Source organism: Leopardus geoffroyi, chromosome C1, assembly GCF_018350155.1.
Source record: "Leopardus geoffroyi isolate Oge1 chromosome C1, O.geoffroyi_Oge1_pat1.0, whole genome shotgun sequence".
Taxonomy (NCBI): domain Eukaryota; kingdom Metazoa; phylum Chordata; class Mammalia; order Carnivora; family Felidae; genus Leopardus; species Leopardus geoffroyi.
The window spans coordinates 99736126-99761700 of NC_059328.1; the positions used below are offsets into that span (position 1 = coordinate 99736126).

Below are 25575 nucleotides of genomic sequence, written 5' to 3' on the forward strand. Positions count from 1 at the left end.
GTAACACAGTAACATACAATACACAACTACTACTGGAAGGAGTAAGGTAGTAGTACATGGCAGAGATGAGGAAGGGCCCAAGGAAGATGGCTAGACTACAGGAGAGCTGTGCACCCTGTGTGCCACTGTATGCAGAAGAAAATGTGTTTTGTTCGGACACGTGGATTTGGTTACATTTGCACAAAATATCTGTGGAAGAACTCACAAGAGGTGGTAACACGCTGCTCATGGGAATCCGGGGAGGAAGGGACACTTAATTTCACTGTAACCTCTTGCAGTGGCTGAAGGGCCCCCCCCACCCCCAAGATTCATGCCTATCTGGAACTTCAGAATGTGACCTTATTTGGAAATAAAGTCTTTGCAGGTGTGATGAACTCCTACTGGATTTAGGGTGGGCACTACATGCAACGACCGGTGTCCTGATGAGAAGAGAAGGGGCCACACAGAGAGAAGGCTGTGTGAACTGGGGCAATGCAGCCACAAGCCAGGGAATACTTGGGACCACAGAGAAGCTGGAAGAGGCAAGGAAGGATTCTTCCCTAGAAACTTCAGCGGGGGAAGCCTGGCCCTGCTGATAATTTGCTTCTAGACCACTAGCCTCCAGAACCATCAGACAATAAATTTTTGTTGTTTTAAGCTACGAAGCTTGCACTAATTTGTTATGGCAACCCTGGACAAGGAATTCACCCTTCAGCAGTTCTGGAGTCTAAACTGTGTGCATGTAGATGGTTACCTATGCCCCAGGGAACCGAGGAGGTAAGTATTCTCCAAGGACTGAAGCCCAGCCATAGACAACAGACCCGAAAGTGCCCCTCACCTTGAGCACAGACCCCAGAAGGATGTCCCGGACAGCATCTTCCCGACAGAGACTGGAGACACAAAACAGCCGTGGAGAGGTTACCCAAGCAGGTGAATCAGACCTCACAGACACCACCGGGCAGCTATAATCTCTATCTTCATTTTGCTGCCTCCCCCCTGCCTTTGTTTGGCTCACTGGGGTAGATACTCAACAAATAATCCGTTCCCTCCCTCCTAAATGGCCTGTTTGGCCCTGTTGATGAAATGCTCGCAAAACATGCCAACATAACAGCCACAAAAGCAGAGATACCAAATCGGATTCTGCTTGGATAAAGACCAAATAGGACCACTTCCCAGGTACTGTCCTGGGCTTTCAATGAATTGGCTTCATGTCGCTCACAGGTGAACACAAAGCTGGGCGCCCCCACCTTTGTGGGGGCTCTGCCAAGCGTCCGTACACCCCCATCCAGAATCTTGGTGTGCGTCACGGGCACCTGAAAGCTCAGGACCTGGGTACAGGTGGTGGGAAGTGTGCCTCGGCCCAGCACCAGTGGGGGAGAACACGCTGGAAGGCAACGTGGCAGGGTGGAGAATACCCTGTCATAGAGACTCCTGCTCCCTTGCACATCGGTTTATCCTTGCAGAGATCACGGCTGACTGTGTCCCGAGCCATCAGAGAGGAATCCTACAGATTAAGGCACATCCTAGGGCACTTTCGCCCTGCAGAGCCTACCAAGCTGGTGTCCCAAAGCTCCCAGCGGCTGGCCAATGTGATGCCACGCAATGGCAAGATGGCAGAGACCCCGGAAGGGCCTCTTCCCCACCTACTCTCCCTTTGCTTTCTTCTCGTCTGAATGCTTACAATGTAAGCATTCACTTTTTTTTTTTAAGTTTATATATTTATTTTGAAAGAGAGAGAGCAAGCCTGAGTGGGGGAGGAGCAGAGAGAGACAGAGGGAGGGAGAGAATCCCAAGCAGGCTCCACAACGAACAGGGGTTTGAACTCAAGAACGATGAGACCATGACCTGAGCAGAAACCAAGAGTCAGGCGCCTGACTGAGCCACGCAGGTGCCCCGGCGCTTAACTTTTCATGTAAATTTCCTGGCTCCTTTGCGTGCTCAGTGATGACTCAATACAAGTGTTTTGAATGAAACAGGCCCACTTTCCCGTGTCCTCCCCCCACTCCCTGTAGCATGTCTCTCACTAATGTGGTGGCCCGTGTCCGTCCCCTTCTGCCAGAGGCCAAACCATCTCCCTGTGCAGACTTTAGCACTCTTTCCTGCTTCAGGTGTAAGCCACAAGAAAGAAGGGTGCTTCTCCCCCTCCCCTGTAGGTTAAGCTGCAATGCAGTGGGCAGTCCAGAAATGTCTGTCTGCCCCTGGGCCACCTGGAGCCCTGGTTTGGCAACGTGCAAGCGGGTAAGCCTCCGGGGAGAAGAGCACACTCAGATGCCACGTCTCTGCCAATTTACCTTTGGAAGAAGACACGCGGCAGTTTCTAAGCAAGGCGAAAAGAGAAAACACATAAGCTCATGGCAAATAGGAGTAACCCCAGGCAGAGGTGATTTCCTGTCCAGCTTCGGCAAGACACAGAGCAGAGAGATAATGCCCTTTCCTGCAACAAAGGGCACGTTCACTCTCGAAGTGTGTGTTCTGTGACGCATGGGGTGAGCACAGCTGCGAGGCCCCCATGTCCCACCAAGGCAGACAGCCGCTCCACGCAGGTGTGGAAACATGACGAATGCTCCCACCAGACCACCAACAGAGGCCCTGGGATGCTCAGAAAATGGGCAAGACGGAGCATTCGCACTGGCCCAGCCACAAAGTTCATTTCTGCCCCACGTCCGGTGCGGGGGGAGGCACTGACTTTTCGCTCTGACTTGAATGAGGAGGTGATATTGCAGAGGACACAGGAATCCTGCTCACCTCTGCTTTAATTATGGGTTTAAATGTGTAACGATCATTATACCGAGTAATTATGTGCATTTAGCCACTTTAGGAACAACGGTAAGGACAAGAAAAGCCACACAGCGCAGTCAGAACAGTCGTCGGCACCAATAAAATTATTAGGAAGTGAAAGACTAAATTTCATCATTTTCTATTCAAAGCACATGAATCCATTGTTTTCCACTGAAAACCTACAAGCCCAATTTTTTGAACCGCACGACTACTGTTTCAAAAGTTTTTGCATATCTACCACCTCCTGAATCTGAATGTATTCTTTAAAGAGAAAATATTCTTTGTTCTGCAACAAGTGAAAAATGTTACTCTAGCGAAGAGACAGGATCACCTTAGGCCAAAGCCAGATGTGCAATTTCCCATTTGCTTAGGGGGAAAAAATCTGACACAATTGTAAACGCAAAATGTAAATGCTCCTATGTTTAACCGCAAACAACGTATTTTGCGCAGCGCACAAAGTAGGACACTTACGAGGGGAAACGCCCAAAACAGCGAGGGCCTGGGGATGTGAAGCCTCACCTGGCCGCATGACAGTAACAGCCATCTGCCCGGCAGTGTCCTCTGCCCGCTTATACCACACGCCGCTGGGGCTGGGGAGCCACTCCTCCACGCGGCAGCTGTAGGTCCCGCTGTCCTGCACCGCCACGTTCTGGATGAACAGCCGATACACGCCGGACGAAGGACTCTCCAGATGCAGCCGCCCCTTCAGGTTGTTTTTGGCCGCCTGCTCTCCATAGTGGAAGGTGGCCTCGCGGCTCAGGCGGGCCACAGTCTCCCGCTCCGGGTGGTTGGGCTTCCACACAAACCACTCGACCACGAGCTGGGACGCAGCGCTGGTGCGGTTCAGCACCACACACTCCAGCTGCACCTGTTGCGTCTCCAGGACCGACAGATTCCCCTGCGCTTGGCTGAGCTTCAGGCGGCTGTCTGGAAAGGGGAGGAAAGACACATTAGCAGCGAGGCACAACAGGTGCTCGCATGCACGTTTTGCAAACGCAGGCCGACGGCTGCCCTCCCCGTGCTAAAGGGCAGCGGCACACTCCATCAGCAGAAACACTTCCGGGTGGAGCGCCCTACACATAACGCGTTCCTGGATCGCGTGTCCGAGTGCCCGGACTGTCAGCAGTTCGTGGTAACAGCTGTCCCCCAATTTATATCTCGTTGATTCAGAGGCACAGAGGAGGACAAGCATGAGCTATGGATGCCTCCACACCCAGTGACAGCAGACCATAAGCATACAGCTGACCAGAGGGGTGGCTGTGAAGGGACAGGCAGGAAAGGGCGTGCTGAGATCCCCTTTCAAGCCCAGAGCAAATTTTAAAAACTGACCACAAGGTGGCTAGAATACACCGGACTGTCCACCACCAAAGAACTACAGAGGAAGCAGTTTAAATATGTCCCCGAGTTGGCCTTAGGAACCGCAGTCCTTGCTTTCTCGGGTTCCCTCTCGAGGTGGGAACAGAACTGATCTGACATTAGTGAAGAAAAGCCCGATATGGATGGAACCAGTGACTTGACAGCTCAGCCCATCAGATCCTCCTCTAGAGAGAAAAGTGTCGTTAATGATGGTACACCCAGATGACAGGCGTGTAATTTCATAAAAGGTCCTAATGAGTCTATCTGGACCAGAGAGATCAAACAGCTACAGAACTGCAGGAACACCTGGGGAAGGAGACCTTTGGAGTGACATTTGAAGAGGGACAGGGCCACGCACTGTCACGTTTTACTTTTTACATTTCAAAACTTCCCGAGTATTTTACAATGGAAGGCAAATACCCTTTGGTATTAAAAGGTCAAAAATTAAAAATAACAAAAAAACTGTTTTAACTAACTGGTCTCCCCAGAATATACATATACGTGTGTGTGTGTGTGTGTGTGTGTATGTGTGTGTGAAGATGTTAACTCTAGTTGTCCTGGGTTGAAAGATTATTTCCTTCTTTGTGTTTTCCAAACGCTCTAGAAGCATATTCTTTCTCATCAGCAAAAAAAAAAAAAAAAAAAAAAAAAGGAGAGGGGTGGTGTGTAGAGAAAGGAGAAGCAGAGGAAGGAAAAAAAAAAAAAAAAGAAACAAAAACTCTCAACTGAAAAGGAGGAACGTGTTGTTTTAATCAGGGTCTTGTGCGTTTTCTGTTTATGGTGTTAATATTCCCCAGAGATGGCTCTCCCTACACGGATTTTGACAAACATCCTTCCTGCCCCAGTGAGCTCACTGTGGGTCTGTAGTCTCAGATGGGGGGAGTCCCTCAATAAATTTAGGATCCACCAAGATTCTCTTAGTTTCTGCACAAACAAGTGAAGGGAAAGGATGACACATCTGGTGGGCGGGGGGATCATGTCCTCCCACCAGACAAAGTGACCAGAACTGAAAATAGACAGGAAGAACAGAAACCTAAGAGAACCCGTGTAGGCCAAATGACAAATGCCAGTTTTCAAAAGTCCCAAGGACTGGCCTGAGGTCTCTGGAAATACCAAGAGGGACCAGGCAGACCAGAGCTTCCTCTGCAATACATCAGCAGAAGCGTTCCCGAAAGTGCCACTGAGGGGGGTGACAATTTGCACTGGGGCAGTCTTAGCAATACAACATCTGGAGGGAAAAGAGGGGGCCAGGCCTCTGCATCTGGTCCTATGTGCTGTCTGAACAAGTGTTTATTGAGGCTTCCTGGGAGACAAGCCATGGGAACAGAAAGGTAAAAAATACACACACACACACACACACACACACACACACGCACACGCACACTTCTATATATAACACATATTTCATGATGAGTGAATTTCCGTATGTATAAATACGAATAAGCAGTTTATAATTCCTTACATATGAATAAGTAAAGAAACAGAATGCCAGGTAGGGTGTGTGCTAGGCAGGGGACAGAGAAAGGGGTACAAAGTGACTAGGATGCTATTTTAGTTAAAATGAGCTAGAAACACCTCTCTGAGGAAGAATGAGATAAATGAAGATCTATGGTCAACCTGTTCCAGGCTAAGAGAACAGTAACTACAAAGGCCCTGGGGTGTCCAAGGAAAGCAGCCATCTGTTCCTTATTCAATCAATATTTATTAACGGCACCATGCCAGTGGCTGAAAATACAAAGACACAGCCCTGTCCTCAAAGTGCTTAGAGTAGAAAAGAATTGCAAACAAATAATTGTTACATTAGGTATTTTATAACGAAAAAGGAACCTCTGGTGATATGGGAGAAAGCAGGGAAGGCTTCCTGGAGGTGATGTCGAGTGAAGTCTTGGGGATGGGGTAGAGACAGGGGAGAGGCAGTGGGAGAGGGGCGTTCCAGGCAGAGAGGACAGCATATAAACGAATGCATGGAGATGGGACTTAGGGTAGCACCCCCGCCCATCAGGAAGGACAGGCAGCGACAACAAATCACAGGCCACACAGATATGAGGGATGGACAGGGAGCTTAAGGCTACATCAGGTGGGGCTTAGAGCTCTTTAACAAGGGGAAAGGGAGACTGACGGGGCACCCTTCACATGTGAAAAGATATGACCCAAAGTTATCCTGGGCTGTTCCAGGGGCAGACCTAAACCTGGAGGGAAATTACATGGAGGGGGGTTTTCCAACCATGAGGCCTGCGGATGTAGAAAGCTCCCCCCCCCCGCCCCCCCCCCCCCCCCCCCGGGAAGCATTCCGGCAGAGGTCAGGTGCCGGCCCAGTCTGTCAGGCAGTGGAATGAGGGCCGCACCCACAGCCTGAGAGGGGGCAGAGGGGCGGATCGCTTTGCAGACAGGGAGGGTTCCTGAAATGGGTAGTAAGAAAGAAAGGGGAAGCAGAGGACAGAGACTAGAAAGTGCCCTCTGGGTCAGAATGCTGGCTATGGAGCTGGCGCCAGCCTGAGCTCCGGGGTGTGACCTGCTAACCCAAAAGGAGACCCAGGAGCTGCCAGGGACCCTCCCTTGCCCCTCGGGCCTGTCCCTGGTAAGGGAGACACTGTCCGTAAGAGCAGAGTCAAGGACGCTTTCCTGGGGTCGCCCTCAGCACCAGGACGCTCTCACTGCAGACAAAGCGGGCAGCCCACAGTGCACCAGGGTGACGGCCCCTGCACCTGCACCCACACCCCACGTGGAGCCTGCGGCACCCCGTCACCCCAGGCAGGTCTCTGCACCTCCACCCACACCCCGTGTGGACCCCACAGAGCCCCGTCACCCCCAGGCAGGTCTCTGCACCTGCACCCACACCCTGCGTGGACCCTGCGGCACCCCGTCACCCCAGGCAGGTCTCTGCACCTCCACCCACACCCCGTGTGGACCCCACAGAGCCCCGTCACCCCCAGGCAGGTCTCTGCACCTGCACCCACACCCTGTGTGGACCCTGCGGCACCCCGTCACCCCAGGCAGGTCTCTGCACCTCCACCCACACCCCGTGTGGACCCCACAGAGCCCCGTCACCCCCAGGCAGGTCTCTGCACCTGCACCCACACCCTGTGTGGACCCCACAGAGCCCCGTCACCCCCAGGAAGCCTCTCTGTACTAACCCCATGCCGGCCGCGCCCTCATCTTACCTGGCCGCTTCACAGTGACTTCTGTGCGCCCCGAAACCTCCTCGGCCAGCTTGTACCAGGCATAGTTGGGGCTCAGCAGCCACTCCTCCACGTGGCAGTAGTAGCTGCCACTGTCACTGACCTCGGCCCTCTGCACGGTGAGGCTGAACAAGCCCCCGGACACGTGCCTCTCGAACTGCAGCCGGGGCCTCAGGCCCTCCTCCTCGGCATAGGTGCCGTACTCGAAGGCGGAGCTGTGGGTGGTTTTCAGGATGAGCTTCCCGTCGGCATCCGAGGGCTTATGCACGTACCAGAGCACGGCAAAGTGGGAGTTCGAGCTGGTCTGAGACTTAACCGAGCAGTTCAGCTGGATGGGCCTGTTTTCCACCAGAGTGAGGGTCCTCTTCGACTTGCTCACCTGCAGCTTTGTCACTGCAAAGGAAAGGGGGCGATTCAGCACAATCACTGCACACACCCGCCCAGGAACATCCCCAGCCTCACGTGTGGCCTCCAGCCTGGTTTTGCCCCGCACGGTTCCGGGAGGGCCGGTCGCGGGCGGGCTTCCTTCGAAGCATGGCTCGGTGTGAGGGAGGCTGCACGGAGCCGGTTTTACCCCAACATCCCTCCACCTGTCTCCTCCCTGCTCCCCTCACCTGCACGCAGCCTCCAGGGGACCCAGCTGAAACTTCAATCATTTGCCTGCCTAGGAAGTTCAATGGCTCCCAACTGCTTGAGCTCATAAAGGAAAAAAAAAATTCCTTTTCACAGTACAAAGTCCCTCCAGGATTTGGCTCTTACCCAACTGTCCTCACTCATCTCAGTGACTCACCCCTCCAGCACCCCCACCCCTCCCCAGCCCCCTGCACCTCCTCCTTGAGCTCTGGTCTCTGCTCAGCTGTCCTCTCTGCCTATGTCCTTCCACCATCTCCCTCCACACCCCCGATCCTTCTGTGCCCTCATCCTTCCATGCCCTCTCTTTCCCTCCCATCCTACTGGGCCAGCAGCCCCTCTCTGCCCTGGCACCACGTCTTCTACATATCTTCCGGAAGTTTTTCCTTAGTCTCTCTTCCACCCTAGCCTCTGAGCGCCCTTTGGGTAGAGATCAAGCTTTTCCCTTGCAGTCTGCAAGTATTTTGAGTGTGCCCCTCCTGAATCTAATAAGTGCTAGGGATGCCCTGAAGAACACTGTCCTGCCTAGGGGATGTTCTCGTCAATGCACCCCCAGAGCCTGGCACAGCGCCTGGGCTATGGAAAAGCACTCAATCAGTGTCTGCTGGGATATGTGGGGGAGAGCATGTGAGAGAAATATGGTAGCAGGTAGTTCAGGGATTGCCGGCGTGATCTTCCTGGGGGCAGAGAGAGGGAGAAGGCAGAGAAGAAAATGCCGAGCAACGGGACAGAATGGAGCCACCTCCAGTGTCCTTCCCCTCTCCACCCTGCTCCAAAACCGGAAGGGAGGGCAGACTCCGGAGTGCCACCCTACCTGCTAATTAATGGCTATGCTTGCCTTTGAGGTGGCAGGAAGCCAAGGTCGAATGACATATATCTTACGTAGGTAATCTGGGATCATACTTTATTACACTTGGCTCTGCTTTCCCGCTACCGACCATCCTCTCCGTACTGAAAAAGTTTTAAAAAAGGAAAAAGATGTAACTCTGAATTCCTCCTGGGGAGCTATCAGTGCAAGCACCTTTTCACACCCCAACTCACATTTCTGAAAGCCCCAGACAGTCACTTGGATGCCCTGGTCCCGCACAGACAAACGCTGCGGATGGCGGGATCTGATACCCAACACCATTACTACAAAAGCCACTCTAGGGACAAGAAACTCAGTGGTGAATCGGGTGACACTCTTCACAAAGGACTGCTGGCTGAACTCACGTCCCCACAGACCTTCTCAAGCCATCAAGAACGCACCAACATGAGAGGACTCCCGGGTCCCACGGCCCACCCTTCTGGTTTCGTCTTTTGTTGGAGCCCAGTCTCCCGCGTTCTCCCTTCTTCAAACACACAGAGTCCTCCAGGGCACGCCGGGAATCCTGGGCAGGGTTTACCAGTTAGCTTCCAAGCTCAGCAAACTGGATGCACACGAGCTTGCCAGTCGACTTTTCAGATCGGATTCCGGCAATACTTAGAACACCCAGCTCCCTTTTCATTCCTTTCCAACCCAATTCACCGCATGCAAATGATATCTACATCAGCACAAATGATACCACCTGAATTATCTGGTTCTTGTCCAAGAAAACTGGGCTGTTCAGTGCAGAGTAGAAAGAGCTTTAAAATGTATTATTAATTGGGGCCAGATTATTTTTGCAAGTGTTACTAAGGAAACCTCAATTGCTATAGTAACTGCATATGTTAAACTGGAATCCTATGACTAAGCTTCAGTTCGGTCACATGGTCCCAGAGCAAGGATCCAAGGAAGAGAAATGTTTCAAAGGATTGCCATTTTTTTTTTCTTTCTCTCCTTCCCATGTCAAAATATTGTGAAGTGTTGAAAAGCTGGAAAGAGAGGCATTTTTGAAATGTGGGGCATGCCTGACAGGTGGGCGAGGGGTCAGCTCCTATTCTATGCTCTCAATTCCCTCCCGCATCTCAAGGGCAGGGAGGACCCTCCCTGAAGCCCAGAGACCGCAGCCCCCACGACCAATTAGGAAGATCCGCCGAGTCCTGTCCAGTACTGCCCTGGGCAGTGTGTCTGTCTACACCGCCCTCCTCCACAGAGGCAGGGGGGGGCCCGGGGGCCCTCAAGGCCCGGAGGAATTTTCATCTGCATGATGACAGCACCTCACAGGGGTGCTGTACAGGTTAAACGCAACGGTCTATAGAAAGACTTTAGCGCAGAGCCTGCTAGATCACGAACACGCAATCCATTTTCGCTCTTCCCATTTCTTTTTGGTCTCTGGGTTCAGTCCCACGTTCAAAGCTCAACAGGACAACGGGTCAGACTGGCACATTTGCTACTGAAGTGCTCCCCTGGACCAGCAAGCAGCAGGGTCACCTGGGAACTTGTTAGAAATGCAGACTCTGGGACCCCCCCCCACCCCACACACCCCCCGGCGCCCCCCAGCCCACTGGCTCAGAATCTGCCTTTAACAAGATCCCTGGGTGATTCGCGTGCACCTTAAAGCCTGAGAAATCCTGGACGTGGCCCTGTGAGTGAGTGGATTTCGAGAGGCAACAACGTAGAGGTGAAAAAGGAAAGATGCTGGGGGCCAAGGCCGGGTTAATCCCCAACAGCGAGTCAGCAGGAGGAAGCGGCAGGAAGAGAGGATTCGGGGCGAGGTCCCCACCTGCCTCCCCACCTGCCGGCACAGGCTCCAGTCACACCCTATCACACACGCCGCCTCCGGGGACACCTCAGGCTCCCAGAGCTGGGAGAGCTGTGCCCTGTTTGAGGGAGGGGCTCTATCTTTCTGCATCTGGAGGCTTTCCTTCCTAGGCCTCTCCTGAAATGGAATCGTGTGCTGTGGGTTTGAGAAGAGGATGCTGCGTTACAGCAAGGACGGGGTGGTAACAGGTGGGAGGCATCAGGAGGAAGGAGGAAGCCAGCTCAGAAGGGGGCCCGCTCCACCAGCCGACCTACCCAGTCTGCGGATTCTGCTTTGTACCTGTGCTCGGCACACACAACTTCCATTGGTAAAGGATTCCCTTACATCCAGCTAGAGCTGTTAATTACAAAAAAAAATTTGTTTTTATTTTGGCGGGAGACAGAGAAAGCAGGCGAGCAGGGGAGAGGGGAAGAGGGAGAGAGAGAATCTTAAGCAGGTGCCATGTTCAGCACAGAGGCCAACACGGGACTCAGTCTCACAATCATGAGATCATGACCTGAGCTGAAATCAAGAGTCAGATGCTCAACCAAATAAGCCACTCAGGCACCCTGAGGTTAACTTTTTAAAGGCCTTTTCTTTCCTACTGAATTATTTAATTTTTTTTTTCAACGTTTATTTATTTTTGGGACAGAGAGAGACAGAGCATGAACGGGGGAGGGGCAGAGAGAGAGGGAGACACAGAATCGGAAACAGGCTCCAGGCTCTGAACCATCAGCCCAGAGCCTGACGCGGGGCTCGAACTCATGGACCGCGAGATCGTGACCTGGCTGAAGTCGGACGCTTAACCGACTGCGCCACCCAGGCGCCCCTTACTACTGAATTATTTAAAGGGCACTGAATGATCTGTGGCCCAAGCATTGGCTAAACAAACTAATAAAAGGATGATCAAATAAATATGTGATGGATCTTGTCTTGGAGGTATGGAATATAAAGGAAAGGCATTTAATCCTGACTGTGATGGGAAGGACAGCACATTTCAAAAAGCGTGTGACCTCTGAGATCAGCCCTGAAAAACAAGTGACTAGGTAGGTGCTCCCCAGGCACAGGACGGGGGGAGAAAGGGCACCCAGGTGAGCGAAGGTGAGAACTTCTCTGTGCACCACTTTCAGGGAAGGGCAAGCAGTCAATACGGCAGGCAGATGAAGTGAGGGGCCTGGAGTGCGTGTCAGACGATGCCACCCCCCCAACCCCCCGCCAGGGCTCCCAGCGGGCATCTGTGGCCTTCCCACAGTAGCATCACCTGGGCACCTGCTGAGACCACTGAATCACAAACGCCACAGGGGAGGCCCAGCGACCTGCAGTCTCACAAGAGAAGCCACAGGTGTGGTGGTGAGGTGGCCATGGGAAACCCAGGGGACAGCAGCTTCTGTGCAGGGGGTGAGCAGAGGCCAGGGGTAGCAGGAAAGGAGACACGAGCCGTGAGGGGGGGGGGGGGGAGAGAGAGAGAGAGAGAGAGAAGAGGCTGTGCTTTATTAAGGACATGTGACAATGAACATTAATGTTAGGCATTAGGGGGGTCAGCGGCTGGACAGCAGACGTTTGTCAACTTGCGAGAACCAAGTCAGCCAAGAAGAGAAAACTACGGGGGTGCATGTGCCACCCTTTCTCAGAGAAGGAGACGGCAAAGGCACCTGCCGGTCAAGCAGTTACATCCTAAGCCCCTGCTCCTCTTCTCCCCGTGGCCAGGCCCCATTTGAGCCCCTAGAATCTGTGTCCAACCTTACACTTGGCCTGCATTCCAGCCTTCCTGCCTGCAGCCTCAGCCCCCGCCAGGGAGAGCTTCCTAAGCTGCAAGCGGGAGCGTGTTGCTCCCAGCCAAGCAATAGCCCCACGACAGCAGTTTTCAACAGGGCAGCAAGGCCCCCAGGGACGCCGTGGAAACCTGTGGGCAGGTCTTTCCTGGTCACATTGAATGGGTAAGGGCTCTAGTCACATTTAATGGACGAGCGCCTGCGACAGATGTAAAGCCACGTCTGGGATGGTTCTATGCAACAAAACTCTACCTCGTGTCCTGTGTGACTTTCAAAGGACGTTCATACGGGTGAAAACTCTGTCCCTGAGCCTAGAACCTACATACGTTTCATTTTATTATCTCCACAAATACTTTTTTTTTTTTCTTGGCATGGTTTTACTATACGCCAGGTAAATGAAGGAAGGGTTTTCCTTTGCTCTGTTCAGTGCTGCTGTAAGACTTGCTCAGGATTTTGGACGCCCTGTCCAGGACAGCAACGCCCCTCGCACCGGCTGGTGTGCACAGGGACAGAGCCGCAGTGCCTCTGCCCGGGGTAGCCGACCCTGAGCACGTTACATGTTACAGCATGTTACAGCGCATCACTTTATTATGAACCACCCTCTAAAAAATTCATCCTTTTTTCCACAATTTGGGGCACTGTGACAATTTTTTTTTTTTAATTTTTTTTTTCAACGTTTATTTATTTTTGGGACAGAGAGAGACAGAGCATGAATGGGGGAGGTGCAGAGAGAGAGGGAGACACAGAATCAGAAACAGGCTCCAGGCTCCGAGCCATCAGCCCAGAGCCCGACGCAGGGCTCGAACTCACGGACCGCGAGATCGTGACCTGGCTGAAGTCGGACGCTTAACCGACTGCGCCACCCAGGCGCCCCAACAATTCTTAAAGATTATGTTGAGTAGGAATGTGAGATGGTCTAGGGATTTCATGTAGTAAAGGGACTGTTCTAGATTGTTATAAAAAGAAGTATATGATCTGAGCATGATGGGAACTCCTAACTGCTCGGTTTAGAACGTTCTTATTTAACAAATGTATATAATCCTCTCTACATGCTGAGCACTACTCTAAGCACTTCAGAAATGCTAACTACTTGCTCCCTACCAGACCTATGAAATAAGCATTATTAGTCCCAATGTTACAGACACTTGCCCAAGGGCACACTGCTGACCAGTGGTAGAGCCAGGATTCAAAGCCAGGCTGCCTGGTGTGTCCGTGCTTTTAACCATCACATACGGTGACCCTCCATACTTCTGTGTATAAAAGGGGCTCCCCTAGGGGCACCTGGGTGGCTCAGTCGGTTAAGCGTCCGACTTCGGCTCAGGTCACGATCTTGCGCTCCGTGGGTTCCAGCCCCGCGTCAGGCTCTGTGCTGACAGCTCGGAGCCTGGAGCTGCTTTGGATTCTGTGTCTCCCTCTCTCTCTCTGCCCTTCCCCCCTCACGCTTTTGTCTCTCTTTGTCTGTCAAAAATGAATGAACATTTAAAAAAAATATATAAAAGGGGCTCCCCTGGCTCTCGCCAACATACCTGGAGACAAACCCCTCCCTGACCCCATGCTTCACTCGTATCAAAACAAGCATGCTGCTTCCTCCGTCCGTGATGTTCTCTGCACACACTCTGTTCTGAACTGGAAACATCCCACTGCCCGCCCCCACACATGCCGATTCCCTCTCTGGGCCCATCGGTCATACCCCAGGCCGGCTCTCTTGCACCCCTGTGACTCTTCCCTGTGCTTCCTTCCTCCCAGGTCCTCAGGACAGCCTTCCAGGCAGGGACTGGAGTCTGCAGCTGCAGCATGGAAACGGGCACACGGTAGGTGCTCAAATGTGCTTGTGGGCAGCAGTGGGAGGAAGGAGCAAGGAGAAAAGTAGCAAAGGTTTAGAAGCAGAAACAGCTAATTCGGGGTAACCCAGACATGCCCTGTCTCACCTGTCTGCAGACACAGCGGTGACCCTTTATGCAGGGCCTGCCAATTGGTACACCTGGCGTCACCATGACAACGAGGCCTGGAGGCTTGGGGGTGAGTGCTGGGGACTCCTCAGGCGCCCTTGCACTCATGCTCACTGTCTCTGAGCACTTAGCAGGCAGAAGCCACAGGCTCGTGGCCTGGGAGGGGAACCCCAGGTTCTCCTGAAAGAAAGTAGGGGCCAATCCCACTTGGGATGAGGCAGCCTGTCACTTATCAGACTGTGACAAGGACAGCCACAGTTCACATGCCCCGGACCCATGCAAGTCAAAGAAAAAGCCCTCAGCTCGCCCAATCTGCCAGGTCAGCAATAAGAAATTGGAGAAAACGGATTTGGCAGCATCCAGAGGGAGGGTATTAAATATTCATCCTGACTACCCATCAGTAAATCCCAGCAGAATACACCCACTGACAAGTCGGCTTTCTGCACTGGAGGCTGTCCTCCTGGAAGCTTGTTTATTGCTTTGTCAATCTGAATGTGCAATATTTAATAGCCAGACCAGGAGAGGGTCGTAAACGTTTGGAAAATGAGTGCTGACATTTCCCTTATTGCTTCCGTATTTAGGGATGTGTAATTGGAGGGTGTTTTTGGTGCTAAAGAAAATCAGAAGGAAGCAAAGCGATGCTTCGAAATTAAAAGAGAAAAGAATGGATTAAGAGCGAAGAATCGAATATGTTGAGCTGGCTTAAAGTCTTGCCTAAATGCCCCATGGGGGTCACACTCTGTGATCAATGAGAGTCAGGCTAGGCGAAATCAACAAAATCAGAGTGATGGCATTCCTTGAAGATTTCCTTGGGGATGTGCAGACGGAACAGGAAGCAGGTAAAAGAATGGTCAGTGATGGATCCACAATCGACCGTGCCATCCGGCCAGAGATTTTAATGAATCAAATACCTGTGATGTGGTCAGGTCAGCAGGTGGCCCTGGCAAGGACCGGTCTGGGGCACAGACCACACAGAGCCCTCTGGGAGCAGATGACATCAGCAGTTAAAGGCTGATAAATGGACCAGCGTGACAGAGCCAGCACTCTCTAGGTTTCTCTCTGATTCTGCTGGAATAAGAATGTTTGACAAAATATTCTTAAAAGGGGGTGGGGAGTAAGAGCAGGAATAAGAAGCCGTGTTTTGAGGGACAAGGAATGCAGGGAGGGGAGAGAGAAGAGAAACCAGCACTGGATTTGAGCTCTGGTATCCCCAAGTCTTAGAGGCCATCTTGTGGCAGAAATCTGAAGAAACAGGGGAGTTAGGGGAAGCATAAATTACACCCCTATACCATCAGCAAACTGGAACCCGTATGGGTTTCTCGTGACCCCAACATCAAACAAACAAATTTAAGTATCTGCTAAAGGGCATCAGCAATTCGAGGATGGTAAACCAGAGAGAGGAGACAACAAATAAAAGTACTTGGTACCACAGAGGATTCCTGAGAAGAAACATAAAATAGTAACTGTCCAGAAAAATACGTAATATAATAAAATTAAGAGCTTGGATTCTGGAACCAGACTGCCTGTCTGGATTTGAATCTTGCTTCTGCCACTTATTAGGGATCACTGGGTAATTTATTTAACCGCTGTGTCAGTATGCTCATCTCTAAAGTGGATGAAACAGGACCCCCTCTCGATGTTGCATGGGCTAAGAACCAAGCAAGCTATTACATATAAAGCACTCAGGATGGGGACGGACACACAAGAAATGCTCAATAAGTATCAGCTGCTACATCGGTGTTACTGTTACTGCTACAGCCACCTGTGCTGAGACCTCCAAGCCAGCAATCTACGGAGAAACTCCTTCTATGAAGGAGGCTGTTAGCTGAATGCAAAAACATAATCTCTGACTACATGGCCTTCGAAAAAGTCAAAGTCTCCCTTTCATCCAGCCCCACGGCTTTTTAACAAGGCATACCTGGGTTCAAATTCCCACTCGCCACGCACTTGACTTGGCGACTCAGAACCTCTCTGAGCCTCAGTTACTCCATTTATTAAAATTTTTAAAAATATTTATTTTTGAGACAGAGAGAGACAGGGTGTGAGCAGAGAGAGGGAGACAGAATCTGAAGAGGCTCCAGACTCTGAGCTGTCAGCACAGAGCCCGATGCGGGACTCGAACTCACAAACCGCGAGATCATGACCTGAGCCGAAGTCGGACGCTCAACCGACTGAGCCATCCAGGCGCCCCCTCAGTTACTCCATTTATAAGGAAGCAACAGCTTCCTCCCAGGGTGGTGGTGCAGGCAAAGGCGGCCACATGCGCCACGTGTTGGACACCGTCAGCCCTCTGGTATCTTCCACCTCCACTTACCCCACACGGAAGCGCAGTACCCACCCGAGTGTGTATGTGGGGGGCTGGGGGGGAGTAAACGCGAACATGAGGCTCTTTGGAAAGCAGGAAGTGCTAACTGCATAAATATTTAATAAAGGACAGAATGTAACACTGAGAGGCATGAACTCTCCTCTGAGCCTCAGCCACTCCCTGGGCGGTGGCAGCAGCTACAGCACCCACGGGGCTCTCGAGGCAGCCTCCAGGGGGCCTCGAAAGTGCACCACTGCTCACCTCTGAGCAGAGGCCACACAACAAACAGCCGCTCCCAGGCCTCCCACGCCAGTGCTGCTCCTTCCCGCCTGACAGTGAAAAACACAAACCAATTCAGAGCAAGCCACAGAGACCCGGAGACAGCCCTCCACTGCCCGGCTCTCCGGCGACATCTCCCCGCCCCACCCACCCCCCCCCCCCCGCCCCGCCCCCGGGAGGAATGAAATGGCTGGCATCTGGAAGTCGGGGAGACCGAGACCACCAGCAGCTGCACCTCAGTTTTCCCAAGCCAGCTGGCTGCTACCACGCCTCTGACGCACCGGGAGGCCTTGGTTTCTCCACGGAGAAACCAAAATGGGGATACAAACATCCACATCATTTCACTGTTGGTGATGAATGGTTAAGAAGAATGTAAGTGCTAAGCCCACAGCCGGGCACCCGAGAGCTAACTTCACACATAGTTTTCCCTTATTCTCTTTAGTAACACCATAAATGAACCAGAATCCAAAGAACTCAAACTTTTGATGAGCTGTCCTCAGCCTTCCCTTATGTGCTCCAGCCTTAGAGTCCAAATAGGAATGGAAACAAGCAGGAGTTAGCAATCGATTCAAAAAGGCAATGTCAGGCAAGGTCCTGGGGTCAGCGCGAACCCTACCTTTCTACAGCTGTGGAACCATGTTGACGGGCTCCATGGCTCACAACACCGACCCTGAGGGCCAGAGGAGACCACAAATGCGCAATTACAATCGGAATGTCCTAGTCAGTAAGGCGGGCACGTGTGACCCTAGGCGTTTCCACAACAAGGGGTCACACAAAATGGGGTCTCTGCTTAACCCTCCATTAACCCAAAAATCCACTTAAGCAGCACAGCCTCTTCCCTAAGCTTCCGCTTGCCCAGGCTCAGGCTCTAATTGGCCAAGGAACGGTCCCATCATTTTTACAAGTTGCTTGTGCCAAACTTTGGTACAGAACAGGATTTTTTTTTTTTTTAATTTAAAAATTTTTTATTTTATTTTAGAGAAAGAGAGTCTGCAAGTGGGGGAGAGGGGCAGAGAGAGAAAGAGAGAGAGAATCTTAAGCAGACTCCATGCTCAGTGTGGAGCCCAACGTGGGGCTCTATCACAGGACTCTGGGATCATAACCTGAGCCGAAATCAAGAGTCAGATACTCTACCGACTGAGCCACCCTGGCACCTCCGAAAGAGGGCTTTTCATGGGGTTAGAAGAGGCCAAGGGTAAACTCAGACAATACCCCCATGTAACCTCACGTTGCTGAAAACAACACCGTGACCATCTCACATGGCGGAGCAGACCAGGTCAGGTACGAACCATGGCTGTGAGTGGGCAGAAGAATCCTCTTTGCAAGCGGTTCAAACCACGTTTGCAAAGTGGGTGGGTCACAGAGTCAGAAAAACGTCTTTGCAAAGTCACCTCTCATCCAACCCACTCTTCGCCGCGTAGGTGCGTGTGCCCCACTGTGCAGGGGCCTGGCAATGGCAGACACGCTGAGCAGCCTGGGCTCCACACCACAGCCGCTTCCAACCAAGCAGGAGAGGGGACGGACACCGGGGGGCCCATCAAAGCACATACACCTGACCCCTCCCCCGCATTAGGAAAAGCGCCCAATGACGGAGTGGTTGCAGGACACCCCCTGACCCAGGCTTCCCAAATTAGTGCGGCTTTACCAACGGCCGTGAGAGACTCGCCTCCGTGGGGAAAGGGAGCTCAAGGAGGAGGCCAGAGCCTGGCTCAGGGAATCAGCATGGGAGACAGACAGACACGGGTTCAAACCCCGGCTCCGCCATTTACCAGCTACGTGACCCTAGGATAGCCACTTCCTCTTTCCTGGGGTTGTTGTGAAATTCTCATAAAACCATCGACCCTAAGCACCTGCCACGAGGCAGTTACTCCGTTAAGTGCCTCACATGTTCCCTCTCCCGTTCCACGTTCCTTGTCTGCCAACAGGGAACAGTGTACCTCCTCCAGGCTGCTGTGGAAAGGGTTTTAGGAGACGGCGTGATGTCAAGAGACCAGAGTCTAAAAAGACATGACAAGTTAAAGTGGTCTGTAATCCCTGACTGGATCCTGGTTTGGAAGGGGAAAAAAAAAAAAAGCTACCAAGGACATTATTGGGACAACGGGGGAAATGCTGGTAACATGCCGTCATCGTGTGGAACTCTGGGGGGTGACAGTGGTGTCGTGGTTGCACAGGAGTGTGTCCTCATTCTTATGAGACACACACGGAAGTACTGAGGAGGAAGAGTCCCAAGCCCTGCAACCCCCCTCAAATGGTTCAGAGACAACAGCACGAAAACCAGAGGGAAAACAAGCACAGCAAGACCTTAACCGTTGGCCGTCGAGACAAGGGAACGGGATTCTTGCGGCTACCTATGGGCTGGAAATTTCTCGAGCCACAAAGTTGGGAAATGGAAGCGGTCCCGCCAGGGGCCCCACGTGTGCGCCGCCCTCCCCCCGGCCGCGTGCCGGGCGCCCCCCCCTCCCCCCCGGGCCCCCTGACCTGGCTGCAGCACCCTGATCTCCAGCAGGTTGGAGGTCCGCTCCGCCAGCCGCGTCCAGGAGTTGTTGTAGTTCTTCCGCCACAGCTCAGCCACGCACTGGTACTTGCCCGCCTCTGTGTCGCTGGCCCGGCTGATGCTCAGGCGCACGTTGTTGCTGGACTCGGCCTTCTCGATGGCCGTTCGGGTCCGGAAGCTGGAGGACCTGTCCCCCCACTGGACCCCCCCGTCCCGGGTGAAGGTCACCAGGTCGTGAAACTCGATGGTGCCAACTGGCTGGAACCTCCAGGTCACGGACACGGGGACCCGGGCCGGGTAATGGGGTTTGATGATGCACTGCAGGTCAAAGGAGTCGCTGTAGGTCACGCCTGGCGTGCGCGAGATGGCTGTGACCGCGAAGCCCATTTCTGGAGAGAGAGCAGAGAGACTCCAGCTAGGGGAGACACGAGGATTTCTCAGGGCGGTGTGCGGCAGGGGTGGGGCTGTGGGCCAAGCTAGCGGCACAGAACTGAGGCTCCGGCTCTCTCCTGACGCCCAGGCCAGATCACTTTAGCTCGCATTTAGCACGAGCCCAAAAGACCCCATACACAGAGGCCAGAGGCAATGCTCCTCAAGCAGCACTTAGCAAACCCTTCCTGATGAAACCTTCATGTTGATCTGCCTCCCATCAGCCCTTGCCAGGATTGAGGATACGTAGGCAGAGCCATTCCTACAGATTTGGGGATCCCATGCTGAAACAGGAGAAAAAAGCCCTCAAGCCAACGTCATTCACTGCCTGCAAGGTGGACACCCACCCCCCCGACGCCTCCTCTGCTTGGCCCGCAAGGCACTGGAGCTAGACAAGGAGGAGGCAGAGGATGTGTCCCTGTTCCCCGGGCCAAGCAGTAGAGGCTTGCTCACCAGTTCCTTTTCCACTTTCTTTGTGAAATGCAGGGAAGATGGGCAGCGAGGGACCCACAGCAGGTGGGCTGACCTTGAGCAGGTGGGGAACTGGGTGAGGTGAGCTTCTGCAGTTACAGCAGGCTGCCCCCTACTGACGGCAGCAGGCTGATCCCGGATACTGACTCCTCAGTGGGCACTATGCGAGTTCCTTCACCTTGAAACACTACTTAATATTAACACACTGGTTATGATCGTAAGACTGTGAACAGCCAGTGTTTACTGAGTGCGGTGTGCCAGGCGTGGGGCCAACTGCTGTGTTTCCACCACACGTCACTGTGTCCTCAAAATGACCTTGTAGGACAAGAAGGCATCTCATCCATTTCTTACAGACAAGGAAGAGGCACAGAGAGGTTAAATAAACTGCCCGCGATCAAGCAGCCAGGAAATGGCAGAGTCAGGGGTCTTATCTGGCGGTTTTACCCATGGGAAGTGGTTAAAGGCACAGACCCTAGAGCCAGAGGCCCGACTTTGATCTTTCTAAGCTGTGTGACAGCAAGTTACTTCACTTCTTTCTGCCTTGATTTCCCCATCTGTAAAACGGGTCCTCGTGAAGATTAAGTGAGTTAATATTTGCAACGTATTTGGAAGACTGAATTAATATTTGCAACATATTAGGAATGGCATAGTACCTGGCACACGCTATATTTCACTAAATATGTAAAGGGACAAAGTAGACACAAAGAAAAGTACTTTCAATTCTGTAGGGAAAAGACTACGCACAGAATTAATCTTTGGGCTTCAGGTGAGGAGGTTAAGTCAGCAAATAAGTGGAAATAATTTGCTGAAAACTCCCGATCTTCAATTTGGATTTCATAAGCTTCTTTATGTCTCCTTAAAAAAAAAAAAAATTTAAGGGGCGCCTGGGTGGCGCAGTCGGTTAAGCATCCGACTTCAGCCAGGTCACGATCTTGCGGTCCGTGAGTTCGAGCCCCGCGTCAGGCTCTGGGCTGATGGCTCAGAGCCTGGAGCCTGTTTCCGATTCTGTGTCTCCCTCTCTCTCTGCCCCTCCCCCGTTCATGCTCTATCTCTCTCTGTCCCAAAAATAAAATAAACGTTGAAAAAAAAAAAAAAATTTAAGACCCAGAGACCCATCCTTAAACATTAAGTAGTTGTGATAGTCACTTATGCTCCTGTGTGCAGAATATGTTGCCATGAGAGTGGCAGGACACAGGACCTTAGGGATAGGACATTCCCAGTGTTCCTGGCCCCAGTATCCAAAGATGTCATCCCAAGAAGAGAGAGCTTCTCCAAGCAAATGACTCTGTCTAGGGCTGACAGAGCACATGCCATGATCGTGGTGCACAGAGCACCGAGTTTACTGTAACCGAACGCTCATAATGGCCCACGTGTGGCTGGAGGATGTTCCTATCTGCTGTCTCAGCTGGGTACCTGAGAGTGAACCATACCTGACCCCGTCAATATGAAAACACATGTGTGTCACTATTTAGACTGAAAGGCAACCTGACCCCACAGTGCCCCCCACTCTTCCCTGCCACAACTGCTTGGGTCTCCCTGATTACGGCTTTGGCCAGAGGCACCCCAGGGGTAGAGAACAGGTAAGCAGAACCAAGCCCGGGATCCCAGGTCAGAGCCCGTGGTGACCCTGACTATGTAAACCACAGACATATGATGAGTATGACAGACGTCAGGGGGATAACCTAAGAGAAGCTATCCTGACCGCTCCTTGGACATTCCTAACCTCGCAGGGTGGGGAAAAGGACTGTTACTGGACATCCGGACATTTCCACAGGTCCACACTGGTGCTGAGCACTGGCCCGAGGACTGAGCTCATCGGCAAACTCAGCCACTGGACAAAGTTTCTAAAGCGAGAAAGCTGAGCAATGCAATTACTACACGAAGCAGGCCAATCTTTGGGATTAAGCTTTTAGAACAAGAAGTGTAATTCTAATCTTGGGTGAGAATACAGTACTCTGTTGAGGGCAAAACCAGCGGGGACTGCCATCTTTCCTGGGGTGTCAGCTCTAGCTAGGAAGTCGATGGGCAACATGGTCCCAGGGAGTGGGATACACGGTCACCGAGGACAAGTGATGTCACAGCTGTCCTGATAAACAGGAAGACCGAACATGATAACAAGTAGCAGACTGGCCTCTTAAAATTTAATCTACTGATTATATTAGGCGGATAAATGTTGATAGAAGCCGCTTTAACTACCCCGTGAGAAGCAAATCTAATTCTCTGGTTTTAGCAAATCTCAAGGTATCTTTGAATTTCATGCTAATGCGGAAGTGGCTTTCCTAAGGATGGTGCCTTATAGAGGAAGAGATAAAAGCACAGACTTTGGGGGTGGGGGGAATGAAGAGAGATCCCCAGCTTCCCAGGTTCAGACTGTGGGTCTGTCGCTTAAAAGCTGTAGCCGTGAGCAAATTAGTTAACCTGTCTCCCTCAGTCTCCTTGTAAAATCAAAGGGTTGAGCTCTTGGTTAGGTGAGAATTCAAAGGGACAAGTGCTTAGACTCCACCAGGAACATAGTAAATGCTAAGTAAATGGCAGAAAGGGGTCTCCTACCCTTCTCTGCCTTGCTCTGGCCTTTTGAGGAGGGCTGGGTCCCTGGGCTGCAGGGCAGGAGAGCCTGGGGGACAGGCGAGAGAGGTTCTGCTCTGCTGGTCTTGGCAGGGACCATGGTCCCCCCACCTGGGGCCACCGCTCCTACTGGGTGGCTTCGCTCCCCTGGCCAGAACTTCGAACTTCACTCCTACCATGCAGACCCAGGAACCGTGACTGCCCCCAGCCGTCACCAGGCCCCCAGGGGCCCCACTGTGCACCACTGGCCCCGTCAACCCTACCTGCACTTTCGTACACGGTCCCTTCAATTAAACCCTCTGGAAGGGGCCATCCGTTTCCTGCCAGGACTCTGACAAAAGCCAGGTTAAGGGACCTGACATGGGAGCAATCTCCCAGCGATCCCACAGAAAGGACCACCGAGTGCTTCCTTACCGAGAGCCGTGATGGAGATGGGGGTGCTGGCCCGGCGCTCCCCCACGATCTGCCACTCGCCGTCCACTGCCCGTACCCACTCGGTCACGTGGCACTCGTACTGGCCCTCGTCCTCCTTCCTGCTGTTGAAGATGCCCAGGCTGAACGAGTTGGGCTGCACCTGCTCCATCTGGACGCCCCCGAAGCTGCTGCGCTCCCAGTAGGACGCGCCTGGCTGCACGGTGCCGTCCCGGTCCAGCCACATGATGTTGCTGCGGCGGTTCTGCCGGTCCACGAGCTGCCAGATGACCGAGAAGCGGCCCTGCGGCCTGCCCGCCGTGCGGACGCTGCAGGAGAAGTGCAGGTGCTCACCCTCAAGGATGACGCTGGCGTTGCTGGCCACCTCCACGGAGATGCTGCTCTCTGGGAAGAGGGAGAGAGTGCCACGCTGGGGCTTTCCGGCCTCTACTACCCCTTCCCCCACAGACAGGGCAGGAGGCTGGGTGCGGGTGTCACGCTACGCACTTCACCTGGCAGGAGGAACGCCCTCTGACACTTGCTGCGGCAAGCCCTGGCTGCTTCTGGGCACTGCTCCCCATGACTTTAGATCCATCACCTAGGAGGCCCTTTGCTGGGGACCAAGATGCCGTGTGGGATACTGAGGGTCTAAGACCTGAGACTGAACCAGAACCTAAGAAATACAGCACGGTGACGTTCCGACGTTCTATCGGTAATCTGTTCAGCTGGGGCTCAAGGGTTTTTCAACTCAAAATTTCAGGAAGTGGAACAACTCGGAAATTTCTACATCACCTCCATCTTCCCGCCGTTCGGTGCTACGGCAGTCAAATAGGAGCGGAACATCTACCATGGGCCATTTGAGCCCCTCCGGGCAATATCAGCAAAGTGACGGGAGGTACCAGGAAGATAACGTGTGCTTGATTGGGTGTGGGGGATACTGGGACAGATGTCTGCTTTCATAGTGTGTGTGGCAGTGAGCCCTCATACTTTTGCCACAAACGCACAGGAACTGACCGAGGCCCCTGGCTCTCTACCCTGCCGTCCACATTCAGCCCTGGTTCCGCTGCTCTGACCCTAACACATCCTGCCAATCAGAGTTGGGGATAAGGACCCCACTCTCTTTGCTCCTTTGCTATTCACTTAGCTCTGAGGTCACTCAGTTGAACTAATTACACTTTATACGCCTCCTTCTGCAGCACAGGGATGGTGTGGTTCCTTTCCTACCGTGCACTTGCTTTGAAGATTGAAAAGTTAACAAGACAATGTATGTCAACCACCCGACACACAGCAGGTTTTCAAAAACTGGTCACTGGTGATCACGTTAACTTTCCTATTCCCAACAACTTTTGTTTTCATAAACACCACGGACATTCTAATCTGTCTTCAGTACACATATGCTATTTTGTATGACTATCTACGTCGAGTTAGAAGAAAAAAAACAAGTGTTAAAGAATACAAAGCACCATAACTAATTTGGCTTCGATTTTCCGGGTACCACTGACATGAAACACAATTTAAAATTAATCAATTAAGTCAAATTCCCCGATTCAGAGGCATACCTGATTATCGAGAGGGATGACACATACGTACCCATAACCATGCATTTGAATCAATCTTTGCTCCCCCATATTTTCCCCCACAGGCAGAAACAGACAGAGATGAGCCCCAAGCCCCAGCAGGTAGTTTCTGTTATGGTGAGGATGCCTGCTACCCATTGCGGGTTGGCTTATTTCGTGTGAAAAATAGGTCTGGGCAGGGTTCAGGTTCCCCAGGAGGGCAACCTCCCCAGGAGCCATACCAGGATGACTTATGGAGATGACCAGGCTTCTGTGGCTCAAAGCATGGAGTTGGAGGCAGGCAGACCAGGGCTTGAAGCCGGGTTTACTGCTTCCTAACTCTGGAATCTTGGGGTTCTTCCTTAACCTACCCCCACTTCCTTTTCTCACGTGCAAAACGGAGACACTAAGAATTCCTACTTCTTGGAGCCACAGCACCGACAATACCGGAGGAGGTAATTTACTTGTCATCATCAGTAATCATACTTCCTCTGTAGGTTAAGGACTCCTCCCCAGCATTATCATTCCATGTGGAGCATCAAAAGGACAACTCCGGTGTCAGGGGCGGGAAACCCCTTTGCTGGCCTCCAGCAGAAATATGACTTGCAGGGCGTCACCGCCATTCCCTACTGCCCCCCCAGTGGACTCTTCTGTGAGCCCTGGCTTACAAACGATGAGGGCTGTTGTTTGGTGCTCTGTGGCTCCAGCAAAAGCCCAGAAGAATCGCACGGTTACAGGTGGTCCTATGGGAAGAAAAACCGTGCGAGCATCCCAGGCAGA

The 25575-nt window shown here is 52.5% G+C and overlaps 1 protein-coding gene across 6 annotated transcripts in view; it reads right to left on the bottom strand.

Moving 5' to 3' along the window:
• The window catches only part of IGSF3 (immunoglobulin superfamily member 3), a 95212-nt gene that overhangs the window by 5510 nt on the left and 64127 nt on the right, over positions 1–25575 (bottom strand). For all 6 annotated transcript variants that reach the window (XM_045478796.1, XM_045478795.1, XM_045478792.1 and 3 more), the window contains 4 exons: positions 23243–23644; positions 19348–19752; positions 7275–7685; positions 3277–3684 (listed from right to left, as the gene is read on the bottom strand). In XM_045478796.1, coding sequence (XP_045334752.1) covers positions 3277–3684; positions 7275–7685; positions 19348–19752; positions 23243–23644 — 1626 coding nt within the window. The remainder of the gene's footprint in view (positions 1–3276; positions 3685–7274; positions 7686–19347; positions 19753–23242; positions 23645–25575) is intronic.